Below are 24585 nucleotides of genomic sequence, written 5' to 3' on the forward strand. Positions count from 1 at the left end.
TTTTTGCCAAATTGAATTATAGTATCTGTAGTACAATATTAGAAATGTATAATTATAAATAGACTAGTCAGATTTTGTTGTTTGTCAGTTAGCAGAGATCTCTTGAAAAAATAATTTGAAAGGAATAAAACCTTGTCTATAATGAATATACTTCTTCTATTTTATTCTATCTTAAGAATACTGGTAACTTTTAGCTCAGTTTTCTTTATATATGCTACTACCTATTCAGACCTTTGGTTCCAGTTTTGTTTACTGTCACCTGGGCATTTATGGGTCAAATCCTGATATAGGCCCCAGAACAGATCTAGCCTCATCTTTGTCTATGGCTGTAGAGCTATGTTTGAAATGTCATTGTCACAGGACTACACACCAACTCCCCAAAACACAGAACCAAATTTTCCAAATCTGAGTTCACGATACAATTGGACAGCTTTCTCTGGTACCCATACAGGTTATTCAGCAGTCTCTGGACAATCATAAACATACTCTCTACTCCAGGTAAATAACAGATTGCATCTCTTCTATTATCCAGTATGGAGATCTTTCCAAAGGATCCTTCCTAATTTTTTTCTTTTACCTGATATAATTGTCATTTGGCTGCTGTACTTCCATCTTTTGTACAATTTAAAAGTTAATAGTATATATGGCCAAGTGAAGTCTGTTATAAGGTATGAATATTTAAGGAAAGATTCCCCCTTTTATTTTTGTTATTAAATTTTGATTGCACAGTGAGGATGTTTAAAAATTCCTTGACCTTCAGAGTTACAAGAAATCTCCATAGTAAAGGAAATACAAAGTTTTGCAAAATCGTTGGAAAGCAGCACTTGTATGTGCTGGACTTGTATATGAAAGTCCTAAGTGCTAGTGGGCAGCAAAGGGCACTAAAGGCATCTAAACAATGTGTAATGACCTGCTAAGCTGCTTCACCAGTGCAGGCAGAAGCAAAGATAAACCCTGAAGAAGTGTTTGCTGAAACTTGCACCCAATATAAAGAAACGAATTCAAGAATGTGAGTGACATCTATTTGCCAAAGATGATTAGGTTGTAACCCTCAAGGGTTGATTCCCATAGAAGGTGAGGGAAGGTACGTTATACATAAGGAACCTTGTTTAACAATTTAAACAAAGGTTAAATTGGAACAGGCCTAAGAACTGTTTAAATAAGGCAGAAGCATTTTGATCAAAAGTGGCTTGAGAAACAGAAGCCTGTAGAATTGTACCTGAAGGAATAACAGTGACAGTAGCCAGCAATTTGTCTATAGCAGCATTTTCCTCAGTGAGAGACCCTTGCAATTGGGAATGGGAACAGACATGATGAATAAAACAAGGAACATGACATGACTGTATGACAAGTAGGACATTGCAAAGTAAATGAAAAAGATCTTGACCAGTGTGTATAGTGGCAGCTTTTTGTTTTTGGATTTTTTGCTGTGCCAGGGATTGAACTCAGGAATTTTCACTTCCCAGGCAAGTGCTCATTCTACTGAGCTATCTCCCCAGTCTTATAGTGGCAGTTTTAATGTGGCATGTGACACCACAGACATAAGTACTAAGAAAAGGCTAATTTGAGTGGATAAATAATCTCACAAAACTCATACAACTGCTTATACTTCAGTCTTTTGTGCAGAAGATAAATCCCTATTCTGCATTCTGGTAGAGGAGGCTGTTATGTGCCCTCCCCTATCTGAAAATGATCCATGAAAATTGTTATGAAACTGAGCTTACTTTTGAGAGAGAAACAAAGGGTGTTTGGGAAGCAAAATTGCACTAATTTATCTGAAGAATAATGACAAGCAATAACACCAGAGGTGTTAGCCAACATAATCTGCAAAAGAATGAAAATCATCATAACCACTGATGTTGCAGCTTGATGCTTGCTGTCTGCTGCTTTCTGCTGCCACGAGCTCTTTCTCTTCTGTGATGCCCCTCTGCCGTACCAACCTGCCATGGAGCCAGCTGAATATGGACTGAAATCTATACAAACTGTGAGTCAAATAAACCCTTCCCCCTTAAACCATGTGAATTTCCCCATGTCCAGCAGAGGACAGCACTGGAACAGAGGGAAAGTTTCCACCCAAGATCTACTGAGCTGTGCCTGAAAGATATTGTACAGTAGAAGTCATACCAGATCATGAAGTTAGGAGCCTATAGTATATATTTTGTTATTTTTTTCTGAAACATTTAGAAAGGGTAAACAGTATAATCCATGGCCTGAAAGTATATTCACAGGCAGAACAGAGATCATGGGATGCACTTTTATTTTTCCAGATTTTGTATTTTGCTTTCTAAAGCCAGGCATTTGGGGATATACATGAAGAATTAATGGATAAACAGATGTTTGGATAATTAGAGGTAGGGGTACTGGAGATAAGAGCTTCATTTACTATAACTGTATTCTCTTCTGAACTTCCCTCTTTAAGAAGGGAGTTCCCTGACCCTGGAGGTATAGAGCAGCAGGCAGAGGCATTGGCCAGAATGTTGCAAATCTACAGGCATCAAATGGGGCTAAATGAAGTGTAATATTGTTTGTGCACTTATGAGCCTACATATTTATGAAGCTCCAGCTCAAGGAAGCTAAGGGATGAGTCCTAAATTCCCAAATAAACAGCTCTGGGGATGTGAGGTGATCTAAAATTTACCAGTTTATTCTGAGGACCCCAGACCAAAACTATGCTGTACCTTAAGACACCTGCTGCTGTACCCGCCACTGAAAAGCTCACAGTACACTGCACTAAAGGTCCCAGAGGGAAAAAGTCTTATGTAAGAAGTTGTTGTGCCAGTTTGTGGCTGGCTGTAATCCAACAGTTGAGTCTGAACTCTAGATAAAAGAGCTTTGATTCAGGCTAGGCCACCTAACTTTGAGCTCCATCAGTCCTCCCAAGAGCTCTGGGGAGGGGGAGGGGTTTTATTTTTTTAATCACCTTATGATTAGGCAATCCAACTGCCTGGGCAAAGCTACAGGAACTGAGCCTCAGCATCTGAAGTGGGACATGAGAACCCCTTCAGAGTTACTTCAGATCTTGCAGGGTGTAGCAGCAGCTGGCCTTCCATGATGAGGATGTATGCTCTGGTTCTGGCTTCTCTCATGGCTTGCAAACCCTGGGGTGAGTCCCTCTGAAATGCAAACCCTTGGGAGCACATTTGGAAATCCTTGTTCTGGAAGAGGTGGGTGGTGATGCTGGGCAATGACAGTTCCACATTCTATAGAGATGTTCACTGCCTGAGTTTGGACTTGAACTTGGAGCAGCCCCGCCACACCTAATGCTACAGAGACAGCAGAGATTCACTGCACACAGCAGTCTCATGAGGGCAATAACCTAACTTCACCCATGAGAAACTAAGAGAGGTCAGTTTATTTTTTCTTTGATTCTTAGCTCAACTGTGGCCCAGTTTTAGAAGATGCTTAGCAGAATAATAAAGATATCAACGAAGGAGCCAGTGTGGAGTTCTGAATCCCAGTTCAGGACTTCTAAGCCATGTGTCCATAAGTGAGATCCTTCCACTGTCGTTGGATCTCTAGAGAGGTAACACCACTGAGGGAAAGGGGAAAAGCCAAAGTCAGGTGGGAGGCATGAGGGGAGTGTGGACAAGGACCTTTATCAGGGATTTCTTTAAAAAGAGGAGGAGAGGCAGGACGCAGGTACAAGGTTGGGTAATTTGAACAACTTCAGGGAATTTTTAGGCACAGGGACTGTTAGTACGATGTCTGGTTGTGCTTCATTAGGGCAAAGTGTACAGTGGCCAGAGATATGAGACCTTGGTAAAGAAGGAGATGTGAGTGTGGGATATAAATGGAAGGGACCTAGGGAGTGGAGTCTCTCCAGGGTCAATAAGGCCTGAGATATAAACATCAGATACAGAAATTAAATAATTCATTAATATAGATATATAGCAAGGAACCTTAACATATATTTGTGCCATTTATTAACTGAGAAACTGAGATTCAGAGTCTCCCCCAAGGATTCCCAGAAAACCATGTCATGGTCTATCCCTGGTTACTGAACCCACAGTAGTACTCAGGTCCTGCCTAGAGACCCCATCTAGGTATTATCTTCTGGTCTTTGGCCATAGAGAGATTTAAAACTGCCTGTAAGGCAGAATTCAGAGTTACCCAAATTTACAGTGGAGCACACCTCCACTACTAGTTACCCTGGAAATACCAGCCACTTCCAACTTTAGGAAGTACACATAAGCTGTTTCTACTTCCTCCTTTTCATCCTCTGTAACTTGCCTCTCCTAAAGCCCACACAGCAAAGTTTTTGAAGGATTGAGTTAAGGGAATTGAAATGCACATCTGGCATATAGTAACTGCTCAGTGTGTACCAAGTCCATGTAATCTAAGAGGAGACTGTTATTGTTACCATCATTGGTTAAGCCTCCCATACTATTCACATGTATACTCTGGGCAGTCTTGCTTCTACCAACCTCATTTGGCTGGAAAGTTGTTATTGGGCTAATGCAGACCATGACTAAAGATTTCTCCCTTGACTTTATCCTCCTTCAGCTCTTTGAAGCATCAGCACTCCTGCCAGCCCCTCTTCCTCTTCTCTCTGGGCTTCCCTGATACTGTGCCCTTCTCCTGCCACCTCTCTCATGGATGTACTCAATGTCAGCTGTCATTTAATCTCTGTGCTTTATCCTTAGCTGGTTCCTCTCACACGGGTGTACTCCAACACCCACGTTGTGCACCCTCAGCTTCAGGTGGATGCCTCTGTCTCCTTTCAGAGACAGAAAGACCTCCTCCTATGGCATCTTCTCACCAGGATTCCCACTTACTCCTCCACTGCCCCTGTCTAACACGGAGCCAGCATCACACACAGGCACTTGAGTCCCTTTCTTTCCTTTCACTTCCCATACAGAGGCTGTCTTCAGAGCTAATTACAGGCATCACTGTGTGTCCTCACAAAATTATTCTTGTAGTTCTCAAGGGAGATCTAGGATCCATGCAGAAGATTTGAAAAGAACAAAGAAAACATTAATCCACATTGTCACCACCAGTGGGCATCTCAGTATACACATACACTTGCATTTATGATGAGATTATGTCCTGATAATCTTGTGTTCAAGAGGTTGAAACCTATTAAGATAGAACAATAGAAGTTGGAGAGAGTTGGTAGATGCCTCCCGGGAAGTGTGGTTCATTGTTATCTGCAATAATTAGCAACAATAACAATCAACCGAAATCCACAGTATGTAATTGACTATTGATACCAAGAGACACTGAGTCTGCTTTGTAATCTGGTTTCCTGTAAAGAGCTTTCAAGGCCACTGGCTGTCTTTTTTAAGATCAAATATGGATTATGCTCTTCTGTTCTGTCACTTAGTCTGAGGAGGCTGCTGACATATTATTTATATTTGAATTCAGGCAAGTGGAAGAAGACTATAAATCATGTCCAATGAGTCACTATTGTCAAATTGAGACTGTGGAGGCAAGACAAGACAACTGCAAGATGGCCATGATTGTGTGAAAATCTACCTGAAAGATTCACTCTCTCTGATCCCACATGGGTAGAACTAGGACTGATGAGCAACTAGGGAAATGAGGAATAATTGTCTGCTTCGCAAAGAGGGAAGTAAAGCAGACAGGAACAAGAATTGTTAGAATAAAGCAGACAGGAGCATGAGACCTACTCTTATTCCCCTCCACAGGCATTCTTAGAGTCATCTGAAGAATATTCTGGAAGCCTATTATGTCCTCTAAGCCAGACTATTCCTGCTTACTTGTTTGTTAAATTAAACCCAATCCCATAGCCTGGCATATGAGGTCCTTCCTGGCATTCACCTGCTCGCTCTGTGATGATCTTTCATGCCCCATGGCCTCATCTGGTGGAAACCACAGGACACTTGCTTTTTCCTACCTAGTTCCTGTCTTTCTCTGTTTTCAAGTCTCAGCACACTCACTTATGACTACTTTATACCCCTGCAGCTTCTATCTTCCTTTACTCACTCCCCGCTGCTGCAAATCCATGATGGGACCAATCGGAGCCCTCATTCACTCTGCCAACTCCTTCAGCACCTTCCTAGCTCTTCTCACAAGCAGCAACCTCCTTCTTCTCAGAATTCCATTAAATGTTTGTGTGGCTCCACCTCCTACAAGCTCAGTCCCCCTGAGAATGGGAGCCACTTCTTCTTCATTCTCTCCTCAGCATGTACTTCAGCACCAGAATCTTAAAAAACACCAGCTTACAGAAGTTTATGCATGGGAAACTCAAGGCCTTGTTCATTCTTCCTTGCAGCACCTCTCCCCTTTTCATTCATTTTATAGTGAATGCTTTTATGTCTCAAATTCTAGTTTGTTCTTTCAAGCAGCCCTCTGAGGAAGGACAGATTTTCTTATCCTCATCTCACATAAGAAACTATTTTCCCATGTTTATTTTACATAAGAAGCCTCCTATTTTACATATAAGAGGGCTAGATGATGTAAGCGATTAGTTCAAGGTCACTGGCCTGAATGTGGCAAAACACATCTGGACTGGAGAAGTAATGTTCCCCTCTGATGAGTCTTCTCCTCTCCTTGTCTGACAGGGGATGTGCTCTCTCCCCCAGTGGTAAATACTCTGTATGGCAAAGTTCTGGGGAAATACTCTATCTTGAAAGGATCTGCACAGCCTGTGGCCATCTTCCTGGGAGTCCCTTTTGCCAAGCCCCCTCTTGGATCCCTGAGGTTTGCTCCTCCACAGCCTGCAGAGCCATGGGACAACGTGAAGAACGCCACCTCTTACCCTCCCATGTAAGCTGGTGAGGCAGTTTTGGCATCTTTCAGTGAGCTTGTTTGTTTCAGCATGATGCAGAAAAGACAAAATCTTCCTCTAAGTAGCTCACACTTTGGTCTGAAATCCTGGAGAACACTATAGATGTTTATAAACATCCACAATCCATCACATTTGTGTACAGCTGTTTATTCAGCACACATTTATTATTTAAATATTTTGTGCCAAACACTTTATAGTTTCTCAAAAGCCATTTATGAGTGAAACATGGATTCCTAGGGGGCTTCCTGGAACTTACTAAAGGGAGAGAGAGAAACAAAAGGTAAGGTTTAAAAAAATGAGTAACATGATATGTTATAGTATAAGTAGTAATTACTGTTTTGGAAAATAATTAGTTGAAAAGGTGAGGTCTGTAAGCAGTACTCTTTTCTGTTTTATCTTGAACTTGACTAACAATTTGTGTGTGGCAGGACATACTGATCTTGCAAGTTCTTCACTCCCAGCTGTATCTAAATTCAATTCTTCAGTAAGCACAGAGGAATGGTTCATGTTCTCTATCCAACCTGCCAAGATTGGACAAAAAAACAGTCCCCACTAACCCCCATGCACCACACTTTTGTAGATTTTTTTTTAATTTCTTTTTCGTTATCTTACTATCTTCCTTTGTGATTAAGAGGTTTTCTCTTGTAGTACTTTTGATTGTTTGCTTTTTAATTTTAGGGTATCTATCACAGATTTTTGCTTTGCAGTAACAAAAAACTTATAAAAACATCCTATAGTATAAATATTATAAATATTTTAAATTCATGGCACCCTAAGTTTGATTTTAAAAAAAAACCCTGCACTTGGCATCTATTCTTCCCATTTTAAATTTTTGAAATCATGTATTTTTGTCTGGTTATCATTAACAAATACATGTAGCTACTATTTTTAATAGCATCTTTTTAAAGATAGAAGTTGTATATGTAGTATAATTATAATTTTTGCGAAGTAATACCTGTCTGTTTATTTACCTGGCTAGTGAAAGTGAACAATCTTTTCATTAAAGTAAAAAATCATGTCTTACATTGGTATCATTTTCTTTCAGTTTGGAGAGTTCCCTTTAAACCGTTTTGTAGGATGAATCAGGAGAAAACTGACTTGAATGCCCTTGGTCACATATAAATAACCTTGGTTGCTGTTTGTCTGGGAAAGGCTTGGTGGAGCGGCCTATTGCGATGTTTGCTTCGTTTCTCTCACTGCATTCAAGGTTTTCTCTTTGTGTTCAATTGTTGAGTACAGGATTATACATCTTGTTGTATGGTCTTTGGAATTGATATTAATATGTGGGGCCAGGGAGATGGCTCAGTGGAATAAACACTTGCCTGGCAAGAGCAAGGGCCTGAGTTCAATCCCCGGTTCCACCAAAAAAAAAAAAAAAGTGGGTATTATCTGTATATTAACATATTCCTCCAGGCTTGGAACATGCTCTTGTCATCATTCCTTCTGACCCTTTCTCTTCCATCCCCTCTTGAACTCAAATAACATGAATATTTGATAATCATATTGCTGATTTATGCTGGTCTACAGAGTGGTGCAGTTGAGGCTTAAGGGGTTTTTTGTACTTAATTCCTTATAATTTTTTATTTTTTTATTTTTGCTCCGAATGCCTTCAGGGCAGATTTGGCTGCCTTGAGTTCTGGGGATCGAACCACAGCAACCTGAGCCTGACTGCTTTGTTGAAGCAGCCACTTAAAGAGCTGAGCTAAGGGGCAAGCCTCCTCCTTATAATTTTTTAAAACCAATTTTGCATGCTTATGCCTAGTAATATGAACAGCTAATGTGAAGACAGCATTATGCAATATAGCAATCATTGTTGAATTCCTACTGTTTTGTTTGGGGGAAGTTCTGCATCTTTTCTCATGTTTCTTCTTTTTCTTTTCTTTTTTACTATTTTGTATTCTCTTTAGATAACAAAAAATTTTTAAACCTGAATGTTTTATCCTTTTATGTTGTCCAATAGATCTCATCTGGACATAAGTTCACTTCATTCCTTCATATTCTGCTTTTGTCATTTATGTTTGCTTGGAGTTATTATCTTTGATTAGAACAAATTTGCAGAATATAACAATTACATTCCTTGTGGGGAGCTTGTGCAGATACATAACACATCTTAGTACTTTTCATCCCCTCTCTCTCCTTCCCTTCCAACTCCCTTCATCTCTCCAACCCCCTCTTCCACTTGAAAAAGATCTAACTGCCTATTCCCTATTATGTATCTTTTGTTTTGCTCTTTAATTTATTTATACTTTGGGTTTTCATGTAACAGAAACCATGTAACATTTAAACTTCTATGTCTGATTTATTTCACTTAATAGTATGGTTTCAAGATAATACATTTTCCTACAAATTATTCAAGTGTATCCTTTGTGGCACAGTAGTGCTCCATTGTTTGTAAATACCACATTTTTTTAATCCACTCATCTGTTGATAGACATATTGTATACTTCCAAGATTTAACTACTTTGAATTATGCTGCTGTAAACATGAGTATGTATGTATCCCTGTAACAGGATGTTTTAAACACTTTGGGGAAGATATCTAAAAAGGGAACAGCTAGGTCAAATAGAATTTCTAGTTTTAGTTTTTGAGGAAACTCCATACTGATTTGATAGTGATTTCACTAGTTTACATTCCCACCAGCAAGGTGGAAAGGGTCCTTTTCCTCTTCAGCCTTACTAACATCTGTGACTGGTTGATTTCTCTATGACTACCATTCTTTCCTAGGTAATGTGGAATCTCAGTGTTGTTTTAATTTGTAATTTTTTAATGACCAGTGATGTTAAATATTTTTTTCCATGCATTTGCTGGCCATTTGTATTTCTTCTGTGAAGTGTCTTTACATTTCACTTGGCCATTTTTGATTGGGTCTTTTATTTGGGGGAGTCTAATTTTTTGAATTCTTTATAAATATTTTATATATTAGTCCTATGTCTGAGGAATAGCAGGGAATTTTTTTCTCATCTGTAGGTTCTTTTTTTGTTCTTCACTGTGTTCTTTTTTTGTAAAGAAGTTGTTTTAATTTGTTATGATTCTATTTCTTGATTCTTATTGCTATTTCTTTTGCTGGAGTATTGTTCAGAAATTTCTTACCTATGCCTATGACTTCAAGAGTTTTAGCTATATTGTTTTCAAACAGATTTAGTGTTTTTGTTTAAATTTCTAGATGTTTGATTTACTTTTATTCTAGTTTAGATATGGCCTTGGATTCAGTCTTCTCCATGTGGATAGCCTTTTTCCCCAGCTTTGTTTATAGAAGAAGTCATCTTTGCTCTGGTCAATAGTTTTTGCCCTCTTACTTCTCCTCTGTGTTCACAAATAGTCCTCTTTCCAGTTCTCTACTTCTTTGTTCCACTTGATGAAGTCTGTTGTTGATGTTTGGTAATGCACTTTTCATTTCATTCAGCTGTACTTTTCAGCTGCAGAATTTCAATTAATTTTAACATTTCAATCTCCCTGTTTGATTTTTTTTTTAAACGGAACCAGGGATTGAACTCAGGCCCTTGCACTTGCCAGGGAAATGCTTATTCCACTGAGTCATCTCCCCAGCCCCCAGTTTGATTTATGAATCGTTTGTCTTCATGCTCTTGAAATCTTTCAAGCTCTCTTAAAACAAACAAGACCTTGGTTATTTGGAATTATTTTTCTAAAAGACGAGGCTTGTCCCTCACTAACTGTCACTCCCTGGTGCCTAACACTGTTCACTGAGCTCATATTTTTCTGAATATCCTTGATAATTGTGGTCCTGTTACAATATCTGCACACTGATTTCCAAAGACTTTAAGCAGACTTAGTGCTGTGCTCTCTGATCCTATGATCTTTACAAACATAGGCATTGTTGTCAGCCCAGATTTGCAATGAATCTTATAAGGATTCCATGGCTGCTGGGGCTCTCTGATCCAGATAGACCTGGGAGGGAAAGAACCAAGGACGAGACCCACACAGTGTTGAAAGGTGCCCAGGGGCACAAACTGAAGCTGGCCTCAGTGGTCAGAAAGACACATTCCCCAGCTCTTTCCATGTAGAGGAGCAGCTGCTTGACTGCTGATATAGCATCCAGACCTGAGACTAATTCACCTCAGAATCTGCTGCAAGGTGGATAATGGTGAGCTCATGCATTGTACTATGGATAGCTGTCCCATAGCAGTGCCTTGTACAAGTCAGATAGTTCCTTCACAATCACAGAAAGGTTTAGAACTGAGATCAGGCCCCCTTGTAATCTGCTGCTTGATTGGGATAAGATGTCAAGGGTTTCTTACTCTGCATAGCCTTTGGAGACTCTAGGAGTTCCCAGAGTCCCCACAAAGACACCTATATAACCTCCAGTCCATTCCTGTGTCTTGGGTCTGGTTATAGCAGCCCTACTGATGGAAATAAACCACCCTGTTAAAGGCTTTGTCTGGGCTCAGGAGAACTTGGCTTATATATGTTTCAATCTCAGGGCTTCTTTCATCTCTCCTCACCAGGTGTTCCCAACTTACAGGAGAAGGGCCAGTGCTCTCTGAGGTCTTTACGAACAGACTGGAAAACATTCCTCTTGAGTACTCAGAAGACTGTCTTTACTTAAACATTTACTCTCCTGCTGACCTGAAGAACAGAAGCTGGCTGCCGGTAAGCAATGGGAATAAGGGCTCCACCCTTGAGACTTTCAGCATACAGAACATTTCAGTGTAGGTTGGAGTGGGCAAAGACAACCCAAGGCAGAGGTATCTTGGTCCATACCCCTGGCTTTATTTGACCACAGGAAAAAAAAATGTGTGATATCTCAGTTTCCTGCAGTGCCATCAAGCTTCCAGAAGAGATTGCTACACATATAAAAGGCATATTTTATTTTTTTCTAAGTTCTCTCAAAAAATAAAAAGAATATTATTTTTTCTTTAGTTGCTAGTTTAAGAACTTAATGTGCATCTCATATAAAAAAGTAATTTCCAATAAAATTGGAGCTTAGAATAATCCTTGAGACAAACCAGTAACACAACTTTTTTTTTTAAACTCAGGGTTTGCACACATTACATAATAGCTTTACCTATTATGGGGTAGCCGAAGCTATACCGCATCCCAAATGCTTTCTTTAAAGAAAGATCGAGGAAGGTGAGCTCACGTATTAGAATAAATTGGACAAGAACTTTTGTTTGTTATCTTTAAGCCAAAAGACTAGGTAATAAAACCAACTGTGTTGCCTTTGCTAACATGCCAAGATACACCTGTGAAAAATTTCACTGTCTCTTAACAAAAGTGTTAGAAGGAGGAATCTCTGATAACTGCAAAAGTGCTTCCTTTTTCTGCCAGCCAAACATCTAGGATTTTTTATTGGCACTTTCTTCCTGCATTGTATGTAACACAGCTCATAATTTGTGAGTCAGTAATTCAAAATGAAGTAGGCTGTTACTTGCATGCCAGATGGTTGGGAGGATCTACTGAAGGAGAGGAACCCCTGGGCTATAAGGGGGTGAGTTTTAGGACCTATTAGGTCTCCCAAGTACATCCTGATTTGGACCCCAGGAGTGAGGGAGCAGGTTCAAACTTGTAGATTAGAAGTTGGTCACACATGTGCTTTTTAAGGCATAAGGACATGGGGACAAGTGCTTCTGCCTTCTTTCATCCTTATATTATGTATTCGTTGTCCCTTCATGCACAGACTTGGGGGTTTGGATAACATGAAACCATGACTACGTAGACCCTACTTTCAAAGATCTTGCCTTCTGGGCTGCACAGATACATCTTAAATTCTTCAGCACATCATTGCCAACCAGCCTTGGGGTCCAGTTTTCAGTCTCAGATTACCTCAATTCAATACCTACACTAGATACAACAGTGGTCAAAGGTGTGAGATAAATATGGGTCCTGACACTCTGTGTCCTTCTATCTACAAATACAGATTATGGAACTACAGAGAGAGGGTTGAGTTTAAACCCCATGTCTGATTTTGCCTGGATGAGACCCTTGGACAATTTTTATACTTCTTCAATTCTGTGTTTCCTCAAATGGGATTAGTTACATATGAGTACTCAGTGATGACTGCCAAGATTTATCTTAGTCCTGGCTAAATACACAGAGCCAGGGCTGATGACACAGGAGGTGGAACTGCAGGATCTTCTTCTTGTTCTAACAGCCACCTTACTATGCTGTGGCCAGAAGGCAGGTTAGCAATGAACTCTGGGTCCAGACAGCCTGGCTCAAATTCTGATGCTACTGCTTATTAGCTGCAGGAACTTGGACAGTTTAAGTACCTCAATTTTTCTGTCAATGGGGCAAATATTAGTACCTATCTTGTAGATAGTTTATTTCTTAAAGTACATAGAACTGTTTGTGATATATGGTTCATGTCATAAATTTTTTTATTTATCAAGCAATACTATTATAATGTTAATTTTCCACTCATTATTTATGTCTAATAAGAGCTTTTAAAAAACAGGTTAAGAATTGTTAGGGCTGGCCTAATAGCTCGGCAGACTAAGGCACCTGCTTAGACAGGCATAAGGGCTGGGGTTCAATTCCAGACATGCAGTGCCAGCTCCACCCCTGGGGCACACTGAGATGGCAACTGAGACTAGGCATGGTGGTATGTGTATATAATTCCAGTGCTTAGGAGGCTAAAAACAGGAGGATCACTATGAATATAATCTGTGTAGTGAGACCCTGTAGAACCTGTACTAAAACACATTTTAGAAAATGACTGCACCTCCTTATTCCTTCAAGTCTTATCACAGACTTGGCACATAGTAGGCACTCAGACTCAGATGTCAGTCAAATGATGAAAGGCTTCCTGAAGACAGGTAGTATGAGCTGGAAATAGGAAGTGGGTAGAATTTGTGCTGCAGAGAAGGCAGCAGTTAGACAAACTAAGAAGAGACACCATCAGACGCATGTTTGATTCTTAAGAAATCTGTCCTGCACAGGGACATTGAATTCACAGATAAAGGATTAACTACAATGAAGCTGAAATACCACAGCTGCCCCATAGTTGCATTCATCTAGCTGAATGGTCCAGGCATAAGGATGTTAGGGTGTTAGGAAGAACATGACATCCTAAGCCCTTTCTAGTCCTGTGATGGCATTCTCAGTTTGGAGGGTCCTATGAGGGTGTGTCATTGGGTCCAGGAGGAAGGCAGGTACCCAGTGGGTGTCAAGTAGGGGAGTATCCAGGGCCCAATCTGAGAGATCTGGGGAGGTGAGATTGCTTTACACAATCTTATTGGGTACTTTGGACTTTGGGTTATAACCTCCTTAGTCTTGGACAAGAGATAGGAAACAAAATCAGACAATTCACCCTCTGTCCTTCTTGCTCTGCTTCTTATAACCAGTATGGTTGTGTCTTCAGGTGATGGTATGGATCCATGGAGGTGGTTTATTATCTGGTGGGGCATCAACATTTGATGGAGTGCCACTTTCTGCCCATGAGAACGTGGTGGTGGTGGTCATTCAGTATCGCCTGGGAATCTGGGGATTTTTTAGGTAAGACACTGGAGTCTTCTCACTTCATATTTCTTATACACAAAAGCTTTTAACTGAGTTGTGGTCTTGCAAGTACTCAAAGGGATCTTAGATATGTTCCTTAATAAAGCATCTATATTTCTTTAAATTTGGACCTCACTTACCCTCTTATTGCCTAGTCAAATTTGTCCTCTTGCTTCTGACTTTTTGCTACCTGTGAAGGCTGTTCAACTCATCTGGTTCCTATTTATCCCTCATGACCCAGTTCTTGTATCTCTTTCCCTTCTGTTGCCCTAGCACACTGTGCTCCTCTTTTGTGACACTGAGAAGGCAGCAGAACAGCTCAATTTAAATATATCTTCTCAGGGAAAGGAAAGAAGTTGCTTTGTGGAGCGAACTCAGTGAATGCTTATAAGTGAAGGAGTGGGTGGCTGGAGAGGGACACTGTCAGAACATCTGACTCCAGCAGGTTGTGTGTCCTGGAGAAGTGCAGGAATCCCCCAGCTCATTTCTTTGTTGGTATTTGGCACACGCAGGATTAAGATAATAGTTCCTTTTCTCTACCACATTGCCTTGGAGTAAGAACCAGATTTTCTGCAGTGTAGAGTGACTGAGTACCTCTTGAGGGTGTGTGCCCCAGAACATATGACCTCTAGATAACTGACAGGTGGTCTGGGGCTGGAGCCCTGGGCACAGCTAAGAAGACTATGGAACTGGAAGAAGCTTCAGGTCTACTGTTAATGGGTTACCCTAGGCCATATATGTCCCCTTCTCAGGTGTCACTCCTTTCTCACTCAGGGACAGTGTTTCGGCTTCCTGTTCCAGTAGCCAGCCACAGAGTGTTTCTCCAACCCCTCCCCCTCATCTCTCTTCTGCCCATTCCAGGCATGTTGTCATTTAGCCATGCCTTTGTGCTGTTCAAGGTCACTTTGGATCAACCTTATGTGACCTCCCAGTAGCACTCATAAATACCAGTCAGCCTCTTTAAAATGTTCTCTTCCCCTGTATCTGGCCATTTATCACCTCCTACTTGCTCCTTTTCAGAACTTTTGCTGGTTTTGATCACTCCCAATCTCAGGTTTCTGTTGTCTTTCTCTCTTCTAATTCCCTGAGTGATCCCTGTGTATGGATTTCATCTTTAACTATACCCTCTTTGTCCCCAGAAAGTGTGTTGGTGACCTTCTATTAATGGGGACAGGTTGAACCCTTGATTCCCACTACAACCCACCCCCAAGCTCTCTTCCTTTCCCACAAGATCCACTGCACAGTTGCCAAAGCTTTATCCTTCCTGTTGCTCAGGGCAAAGTTTTCAAGGGCAGCCTGGACTTTCCCCCTTTTCTGCACCCATATCTAGTTGGCCAGCAAATCTTCCTTCCCCCACCTTTAAAATATATTCACAAGCCAACTCCTTCTTACCTTATTCCTTTCTTGCATCCTGTTCAACATTTTGTGTCCCCAAGCCTGAACGTTTCATATGCTGGCTCCTCCACAACATAGTAAAATAATTGTTCAACACAGATTGAGTCTGTCTCACCTTTGCGGAGGAGTCCCAGCTTCCTTATGAGGACATCTGTAATTCCAAAGGCAGGGTAGTTTCAGGCCGGAAGCAGAATCTCAAGCTATCCTTGGTTAACAAGCTCACAGAAAATGCTCTAGGCTTTTGCTTCTAAACCATCATGCTCTGGAAGGCCACTGGGCCTGTGATGGGAATGGCTATCTCACAGCTTTATGAGGTGGTCTTAACTGGTCCTTTTTCCAGTTGTCCCAATAATTAACGTCCCTGCTAATCTCTAACAAGTAGTCACTTAGCTCATCCCTATATATTTTTTCTTTGTTTCTCTGCTATCCAAGCTGCAAATTTTCTAAATCTTTCCACTCTGCTTTCATTTTCTCCCCAGTCTTACCCTAAGTCTGGCTAAAAGCAGTCAGTGTTATCAAAATCATAGCCTGAATGCTTGATGCATAGAAATTTCTTCCACTAAATAAATCACCCTACTACTCTCAAAGTTAGCCTTCCATGAAGCCTAGGGCATGGATCTAGTTCATGACAGTTCCTTGCAATAATTTAACAAGGATAAAAACTATATCTCTACACTTTTGTCATTTGATCCCTTAAGAGAATCACCCATAACATACCACTTACAGCATTTTAGACATTTACTAGTCTCTTTCTCCAAACTTTCCTAATCTTTCGAAAGTTACTTCCACATTTTTAAGTAGAGCTGTATCAATGAGCCTACTTTTCAGTACCAGCTTTCTGTACTAGTCCATTTTCCTCTGCTATAGCAAAGTACTTGAGGTTGGAAACATCATTTTAAAAAGGTTTAACTTATAATTTTGAAGTCAAAAATTTCAAACAACATGGTGCCAGATACAGTAAGGATCTTTTGGCTGATGGCAAATGCCACCATGATAAGAACACAAGTGACAGTAAGAGAAACCAGAGAGTAAAAAGGGGCAAGTCTTGTTCTTTTGTAACTCACCGCTTTCATAAGCTAACCTAAGCCCCAAGAATAACTAATTACTAGTTCTTCATAAAGGGATCTTCCTAAAGGGAGATCCTCCACATGCCAATCATTTTCCTCCAGTGTCCATCTATTCAGAGTCCTACCACTTTCCAAAATCATTATACTGGGAACCGAGCCTCCTGCACATGAGCCCTTGTGCAACAAGCCGCATGCTACTGTAGCAAGCCCTCAGGCCACCTGAGGTCCCAAGAGCTCTCCATGATATCTCTGTCCCTTCTCCTTTCACCCTCTCCATGTTTTCTTACAGCACTGGGGATGAACACAGCAGGGGAAACTGGGGGCACTTGGATCAGGTGGCTGCACTGCGCTGGGTCCAGGACAACATTGCCAACTTTGGAGGAAACCCAGGCTCTGTGACCATCTTTGGGGAGTCAGCAGGAGGTGAAAGTGTTTCTGTTCTTGTAAGTGTTCTGGCAACCAGACCCCTTCCCAGGTTTCATGAGGCTGCTGTCAGGATGTGCTAGAGATCAGCCAGTCCAGCTATAGGCATCTTTGCTGACAAGTCCTGGATTTGGGTCTGACTCTGCTCATTACACTGCATCAGAGGGTGGAAGGCCAAGGTCAAAATCTCTCCTTCATTCTCAGGAAACTCATTGTAAGGTCCTGGAGCCACAAAAATCTCTAGCTGTATCCGCACCTTCCTCTTATACCTTGGATGTCTCTCTGTCTCTGTCTCTGTCTCCCTGTCTCTCCTTGTCTCTGTCTCTCTGTCTCTCCTTTCTGTCTCTCCTCTCTCTCTCTCTCTCTCTCTCTCTCTCTGTCCTTCTACTTCCTAATTATTTAACACTAAGGCTTACTTTACATAGTGGTGGGTGTGGCTGAATGATCATTGTTTCCTGAGATACGCTCTGAATGATGGAAATGTTGAAACATAACTTGTGTCTGGAATTTGCCAAGCTGTCATTCCATTATTTGGATTGTCAGGATATGCCACAAATGTCCTGTTTGGCACCTGACTCTGGAATCTCGCTCTCCCCTCTTAAGGTTATGTTGGGGAAGCTGAGAGTTACAGTGAGTCCAGGAATCAAAGAAGGCCAGATGAGGAGCTGTCATGTGTACTGAGTCCCAGAGTCTCCTGAGCTAGGCTAAGGCCCATGAAAGAGCCTTGAAGGAGAGAGTGAGTCACTGAGCATCCTCCCTATGAGCATAAATTCTCCTCTACACTTCCCTGCCAGGTATTATCACCCCTGACCAAGAACCTCTTCCACCGGGCTATTTCTGAGAGTGGTGTGGCCCTCACTCCATGTCTGTTCAGGAGGAGCACCCAGCCTGCAGCTCAGGTAGGTCTCACCTGGACAGCCTTTCACCATTTCCTAAGTTGTGGAAGAATCCACAGGGGCCTTTCTGGTAATGGGATTCAATTGAATCATCAAAGAATCACTGAAGTGGCAATGGTTGAATCTGAGGAGAAGCAATCCCCAGTACCACAAAAAAAAAAAAAAAAAAAAAAAAAAAAACTAAGGAGAAGAAGACACCTTGTTTGTCCTCCTAATTTATAACTAGAGCACTGGGGTAGAGCATTAAAAACAATGCATCAAGTGCAGAGGTGGAAGCAGAGCTCACATCATTAGACAGCTGGTAAAGCACTCTATTTACTGGCCACTTTTATCACCAAAGTGCATCAAGACAGGTTGCTGGGCTGGGCAGTAGGGAGTGGCCTGTGATTATTTCATAGCTCTATCATGTTCTGACACCTACTTAAGTGATATGGATCTGGAAGGATTTCTCAGGGAAACTTCATGACCAGGGTTGCTTTCTGCAGAACCCACCCATTCATCCACTCAACACATAGTTTGACATATCCATATGCCTTGCAACCTTTCAAAGTATCAGTTCCATTTGAGGAGGTTGTGTAATTATGCAAATGATATGACTTGAACTATGACACAATGAATGAAGGAGAGATAACAGAATCTGATGTTCTAGCAGAGCCCTAAAGAAGCATTTAGCCTAAGTGTGGTAGAAGGGTTATTAGGAAACACTTTCTGAAAAAGTGATACATGAGGCAAAATTGGAAAGGTAGACACTGTGAGTATAAGACAGTGAAAGAAGACTGATATGGCCAGACCAGAGAAGCCAGGGGAAACTCAGAAAGAAGGGATGGTGAGAACATAGGCAGAGACCATACAGAATGGAACTGTGATAAAGAGTTTGTATTTACCTGAATAGCAGTGGGAGGCTAAAGCTAAGAGTGTTCAACATCTCTTCTGAGGGACTTGTCTGAAGACTCTTCTGAGGACTGGCTTTTCAGAGCACTATGCATTGGAGCTCGTGATGTGGAGGGCTTGGGTTAACCTGTGAGAGCTGGTGTTGGTGGAATCACTGGTGTAGCATCCATAGAGAGCAAGAGGGAAGAAATGCAGGCACCAAGAATTTGTAGAATTTAGAAACAAAAATGCTAGTACATGTTGACAGTACATAATGTTTACGTTCATCATAGGAAGTAGGTATATATACTTAACATACTTTGATTCTTTTTACTCCCTTGCTCCCTTTCCTCTTCCCTCTCTAGATCCCCTTCCCTTGTTATCTTTCTTTCTAATTTTTTTAGTTTATACTTGTGACACATGATTAGCATGATTAGAATGATTATCCATCAGTCATCATGGATAATTGGTACAAATCCTTGAGACATCTTAATTACTTTTATGTCTAATTCCCCTTCTTTCTCCCACCCATCTTCCATCTCTCGGTCCTTTTCCCAAAAGATCTATCTTTCTGTTTATTTTATCTATAGTTTATTTATAGGAAAATATGTACCTTGTGAAAATTTGACATTAAGTGAAGTAAGTCAGACACACAAGCTTAAATACAAGATCAGACTGTGCATGGTGGTGAGTGCCTGTAATCCCAGCACTTGGGAGGCTGAAAACAGGAGGATCACTATGAGTCCAATCTGTGTAGTGAGACCCTGTAGACTCTGTACTAAATACATTTTTTAAAAAACCACAATATGGTTTCTCTCTTAAGAGAAATGTAAAGTATAAATAAAAATTAAAATAAAATAATTTGTAGAACTTTTGAGACTTTGGGTTTTTTCTAAATTCTTCAATCATTTATTGATACAGGGTATCACTACACAGCTGGAACTCAAGGTAACCCTCCTGTCTCAGCTTCTCTAGCACTGGGATTACAGGCACATGTGTGCCACCACACTTGGTTTTGGTGGCCAGCACAGCATGCTGCACCAGGGATCAAACTCAGGCCTTTGCTCTTGCCAGGCAGGTACTTAGACTGCTGAGCTATCTCCCCAGCCCAGAAAATCTTTTTTAGATTGTGTTTTCTAAGGTAACCTATGGTAAGAAAGTGTTATAAGAATTGTTATACACATGTAGGCTGATCACCAATCTGATTTTGACAATTGAGTAAAAATATTTTTATTCATATTCTTAAGATTAGAAAACTTGCCCAAATGGAGCCTAAGTGATTAAAATTTTAAATTTATATGACTACACTGGTGTTCTTTCACATAGTTTTATTTTTTATTTATCTTTGTAATGTAATTAGTACAGGATCTCACTGCACTGATCAGACTCATAGTGATCCTCCTGTTTTCTGCCTCCCAAGTACTGGGATTAGAGGCACATGTTACCACGCCCAGTATTAGTCACCATCTCAGCATGCCTCAGGGGGTGGGGCTGGAACAGTACGCCAGGGATTGACCTCCTGGTTGCTGTGCCTACCTAAGCAGGCTCTTTAGCCTGCTGAGCTCTCTGACCAACCCCTTCACATATTTTTATTTGAGATTTTGTTCTGAATTCTTTGATTACTGGCAACATGGCAAGGTTCAATTCAAGGAGGAACTTATTATTCACAGAAACAGAGGTAGCAGGTATGAGGTAATAATTTGAGCAAACAGAAAAAAGAAATTACACAGTGAAGGAAATCCAACATTTTTGCTCTATCGCTTTCCCTTTCCTGATTCCCTCTTTCCCTCCTTTTCTCCTTCCCTCCCTGCCCCCTCCTTTCCTATCTTCCTCCCTATTTTTCTCTTCCCTCTTTCCTCTTCCTTCCATCCCCTACAACCAACCACATATGAGGTGCTGGGGATCTCAGACATACTCACCATGGCCCACCATCATGCAGCATGTCTCAATCTATCTAAGACTTCTTCCTCTGCCAAAATTTGCTTCCAGTACATATGACCACCACATCTGTCTGTGGGCATAGAAACTCCCCTTGGGTTTCAGAGTAGTAGCTTTTTTTTTCTGTTTTTGAAAATGAGCAGTTTACTTAACAGTTCTTTCTACTGATGAAATTCAAAAACAGCGTTATAGTTAGGGATTGCAGAGGAAAGGAATTAATACAGGATCCATAAATTAGAGGATTATTTTATAACATTAACCCAAAGAGTCAATTGTAAAAGAGCACAAAGATCTGTCCACACACTAGAGACCCCAAGAATCCAGCTGAGGGCTCAGATCTCACAGCAAAATCCTCCACAAGTCTAGCTGAAGACATAAAGTCCACAGCAATCTCTTCCATGAATCCAACTAGAGCCCACAACAATGTCTCCTGCAAGTCTGAATCAAGGATCTGTAATGGGAAGGCCCAAAGAGCAGTGTGGAAGCTGGAAAGTCTGTAACAGCAGGATGAAGGTTCTGTGCCAGCAGACTTAGGCCAAGGGGTCTGCGCTGAAGCCCAAAAGCAACACTCAGGGTAGAGCTCCCTTGAAAAGAACCACAGCCATCCTCAGTGACAGGAAGGACCTGAGCTCCTCTGATGATGAGAGCAGCTAAGTTAATATCAGGAAAGCCAGCACAATGCACTTCTCTAGAGATCAACAACACACCATCTTTCTCTAGTTCTCTTTTTATGCTGTTGGCAATAATTCTTAGCTGGGTCTTCCACGCCCAGCATCACACTGATTGAATTCAGCTGTGTGTCACAGAGTGACCTTTAGTTAATTCACTACAACCACAAAATAGAATTTGGGATTCCATTCTTACAATACCAATCCATACTGCTCTTCTTCGTATATTCAGTTTTTAGATCATCAAACCATTTTAACACTATAGAAGACTTAGCTATTGTCAAAGTTTTAGTAACTAAAGAACACTGTGGAAAACAGACACAATACCTCCTAGTGTAGAATATTTCTGGCTAGTGCTTCCCACTGTTGCATTCAAAAATGTAGCATGAAATAAAATGCTCCTGTCTGCACTTATAAAGGCAAGGGACATTTCTCGTGAACTCTTCTGTTGCCTGTGATCTCTGCAGCAAGTTGCTATTATGGCTGGATGTGGAGCCACCACATCAGCTGCCATGGTTCACTGCCTGCGCCAGAAGACAGCTGAAGAGCTCTTGATGGTCACACTGGAAATGGTAAGCATGTCCATTCTCCTGGCCCTGCCCTGGCCCTTGGCCCTTGACATCAGCACATCAGCTCTCTTGCTCTAAATAAATCGCCTGGGACAATCTCTCACCTACTGAAGGTCAGCCCTCCTGATCCAAACTGGGAATTTTGTATCTCCATTTTTATTGAAAAATACCTTAAATACTAAAAAATACCCAAAAATAGCATAACAAAATTGTATAATTTCCCAAGTCCCAAAACATAATATTTTGCCATTATTGTATTCAGATCGATTTGCAAGAAATTAAATATTTTATATTCACAAAAGTAACAACCCTCTTTAATTTTGAGGCTTAAGATACAAAAGCAAAAAGCTTTTATTAAAAATGTCAATATAAAAAATGTCAATATATCTAATGGTTGATTAACAAGCTATTTAAATTATAATCTTATAGTGGTCCAGTTTTCTAGATTTTCTGAGATTCTGCTTTAATTATGATTACATGATGAACATTTCTCTACCCATTCACCCATCAACTATCTATCCATCCATTTTTGTGTATTAAATAATTATCCATCTATGCAGCCACTAATCTAGACATTCCATTGATATACATCTGTAAATCAAATATCCATTCATCCATAATATTTTATTCATCCTCCTTCAATAATTTTAAAATCCATGCATCTTTCAGCTATCATATCTTTATCCTCTGTCACTATTATGACAAAAGCAATGATCTATTTATCATTATTTTCTAGTTTTCATCCTCTATTCATATGTTCATCCAATTCACCAATACTCCATGTATTGAACCTCATACAGCCATATACACCTGGAACCACCCATGCTAAATGTATAGAGTAAGACCGTCAAGGGAAGAAAACAGCTATGAATAGAGCAAGTGCCTGCTAAAAAGAGATTGTCCAAACAAAAGCACATCCAAGTATCTCATGAATTAAATGAAGTAGGAGCTCAGAGAGAGGGACATTCATTATAGCCAGTCAGAATGCTCCATAAAGGACATGACACTGCAAGATTGAAGGGTGATCACGTCAGGCTGTCCTCACAGGGAACTCAGACAGGATACACATCCTTAGAATATAGCACCCAAGGTCCATAGAAACTACTCATTCGCAGGGCAATGGCATGAATGTGAGCTCTGCACTCACCCAAGCCTTGGGCTCCCTTTCCGGATCTTGGAACCCAGAAGATACTCCTGTATCTTCATGGCAGCCCTCTAGAACAGAAAGAGCTGCCTGTATGCTCACAGATTAAGTCCATTGTGACTTTGGGGCTTGAATCTTGATTCACAGTTCATAAGGTGACTGAGGTTATGCAAAAATTAAAGTGCAACTGCTTTCTAATGCCAGGAAAGAAGTAAATGTTTTGTCTTCATTCTTAGTGGCACAAGATGACCCAATTTATAAGGAAAGTCATTACAATAGCAGACTTCCTTCCCTGAGCTCCAGGAACCTTAGCTTGAGGTCTCATAGTCTATCCTTCCCTACAGTGCCTACCTCTTCCCTGGCTTACTCTTATGTGCTTTACTCATGCCTGATGGAGCTCATGTCCTGCCCACAGATGATAACTTTTTGCACAGCTCAGAGAAAACTAGCCTCTCCCCAAGGAAGCCTTCTTACCCCTTGATCTCCCTTTGTTTTACAGAAATTTTTTACTCTCAATTTACATGGAGACCCCAGAGAGGTAAGGTTATTTGCTTTTTTGATTACAGATTTTCAATGTTAACACCTTTAAGCACCTACTCATGGTAAATGAAAGCACTCTCCTTTGAGGAATTATAGTCACTTCTTGAGTGTATATCTCTAAGGCAGATAGATAGGTAGTGACTTTCTGCTTAACACAGTTAAAAGAATCAGATGCAGGATTGGAATCTACTCCTCTGAGTATCTATCCATCCATTTTTGAAATGAGATCAATTCACCGAGTTGGCAAAGATTTCCCAAGCACACTCTGTTGTAGCAGAACCTGGTTTAGTAACTAGGACGTATCAGTTAAACAGACAAGTTTCTCTCATATGCATGTGACATATAATTGTACCCAGAACCATTTTTCCAGATGTGGACATGTGAATCAATTTCCTCTTAATCTGTGACCATGTGTTTTCATCAAAGGTAAAATTTAAAATTAATGCAGTTATCAATATAATGTTAGCCCATCCCATATTCTTTCTTCATGGTATTCTGAATCAAGGCATCTTGAGGGTAAGCAGCTTAATTTCTTTACAAAGTAACCTTTTGTTAATAAGAACTCTGTTGATAGATGGATAGATGGGTAGACAGACAAATAGGTACATAAAAATGTACAGTTGATCCTCATTGTCATAAATTATGTTTTTGCACCTTTTTCGCAAAACTGTAATTGTGACTTCCACATGAAACACACACCAGGCCAGCCAAATAGCTCAGTGGATTGAAGCACCTGCAAGCAGGTCTAGGGGCTGAGGGTTTGATCCCCGGGCCTGCCATGCTGGCCCAGTCCCCAGGGCCACTGAGACAGTGATTGATATTTACATGGTGGTGCATGCATGTAATCCCATCACTTGGGAGCTGTAAAT

The 24585-nt window shown here is 40.8% G+C and overlaps 1 protein-coding gene across 1 annotated transcript in view; it reads left to right on the forward strand.

The window, feature by feature from the left end:
- Nucleotides 1–5538: 5538 nt before the first annotated feature.
- Nucleotides 5539–24585, forward strand: part of LOC101570439 (liver carboxylesterase 1-like) — a 30775-nt gene continuing 11728 nt past the window's right edge. Inside the window, exons 1-8 of the mRNA XM_012515968.2 lie at nt 5539–5572; nt 6525–6729; nt 11215–11359; nt 14070–14203; nt 16958–17111; nt 17886–17990; nt 21931–22035; nt 23676–23714. Coding sequence (XP_012371422.1) covers nt 5539–5572; nt 6525–6729; nt 11215–11359; nt 14070–14203; nt 16958–17111; nt 17886–17990; nt 21931–22035; nt 23676–23714 — 921 coding nt within the window. The remainder of the gene's footprint in view (nt 5573–6524; nt 6730–11214; nt 11360–14069; nt 14204–16957; nt 17112–17885; nt 17991–21930; nt 22036–23675; nt 23715–24585) is intronic.

Source organism: Octodon degus, unplaced genomic scaffold (assembly GCF_000260255.1).
Source record: "Octodon degus isolate 3935 unplaced genomic scaffold, OctDeg1.0 scaffold00085, whole genome shotgun sequence".
Classification (NCBI taxonomy): domain Eukaryota; kingdom Metazoa; phylum Chordata; class Mammalia; order Rodentia; family Octodontidae; genus Octodon; species Octodon degus.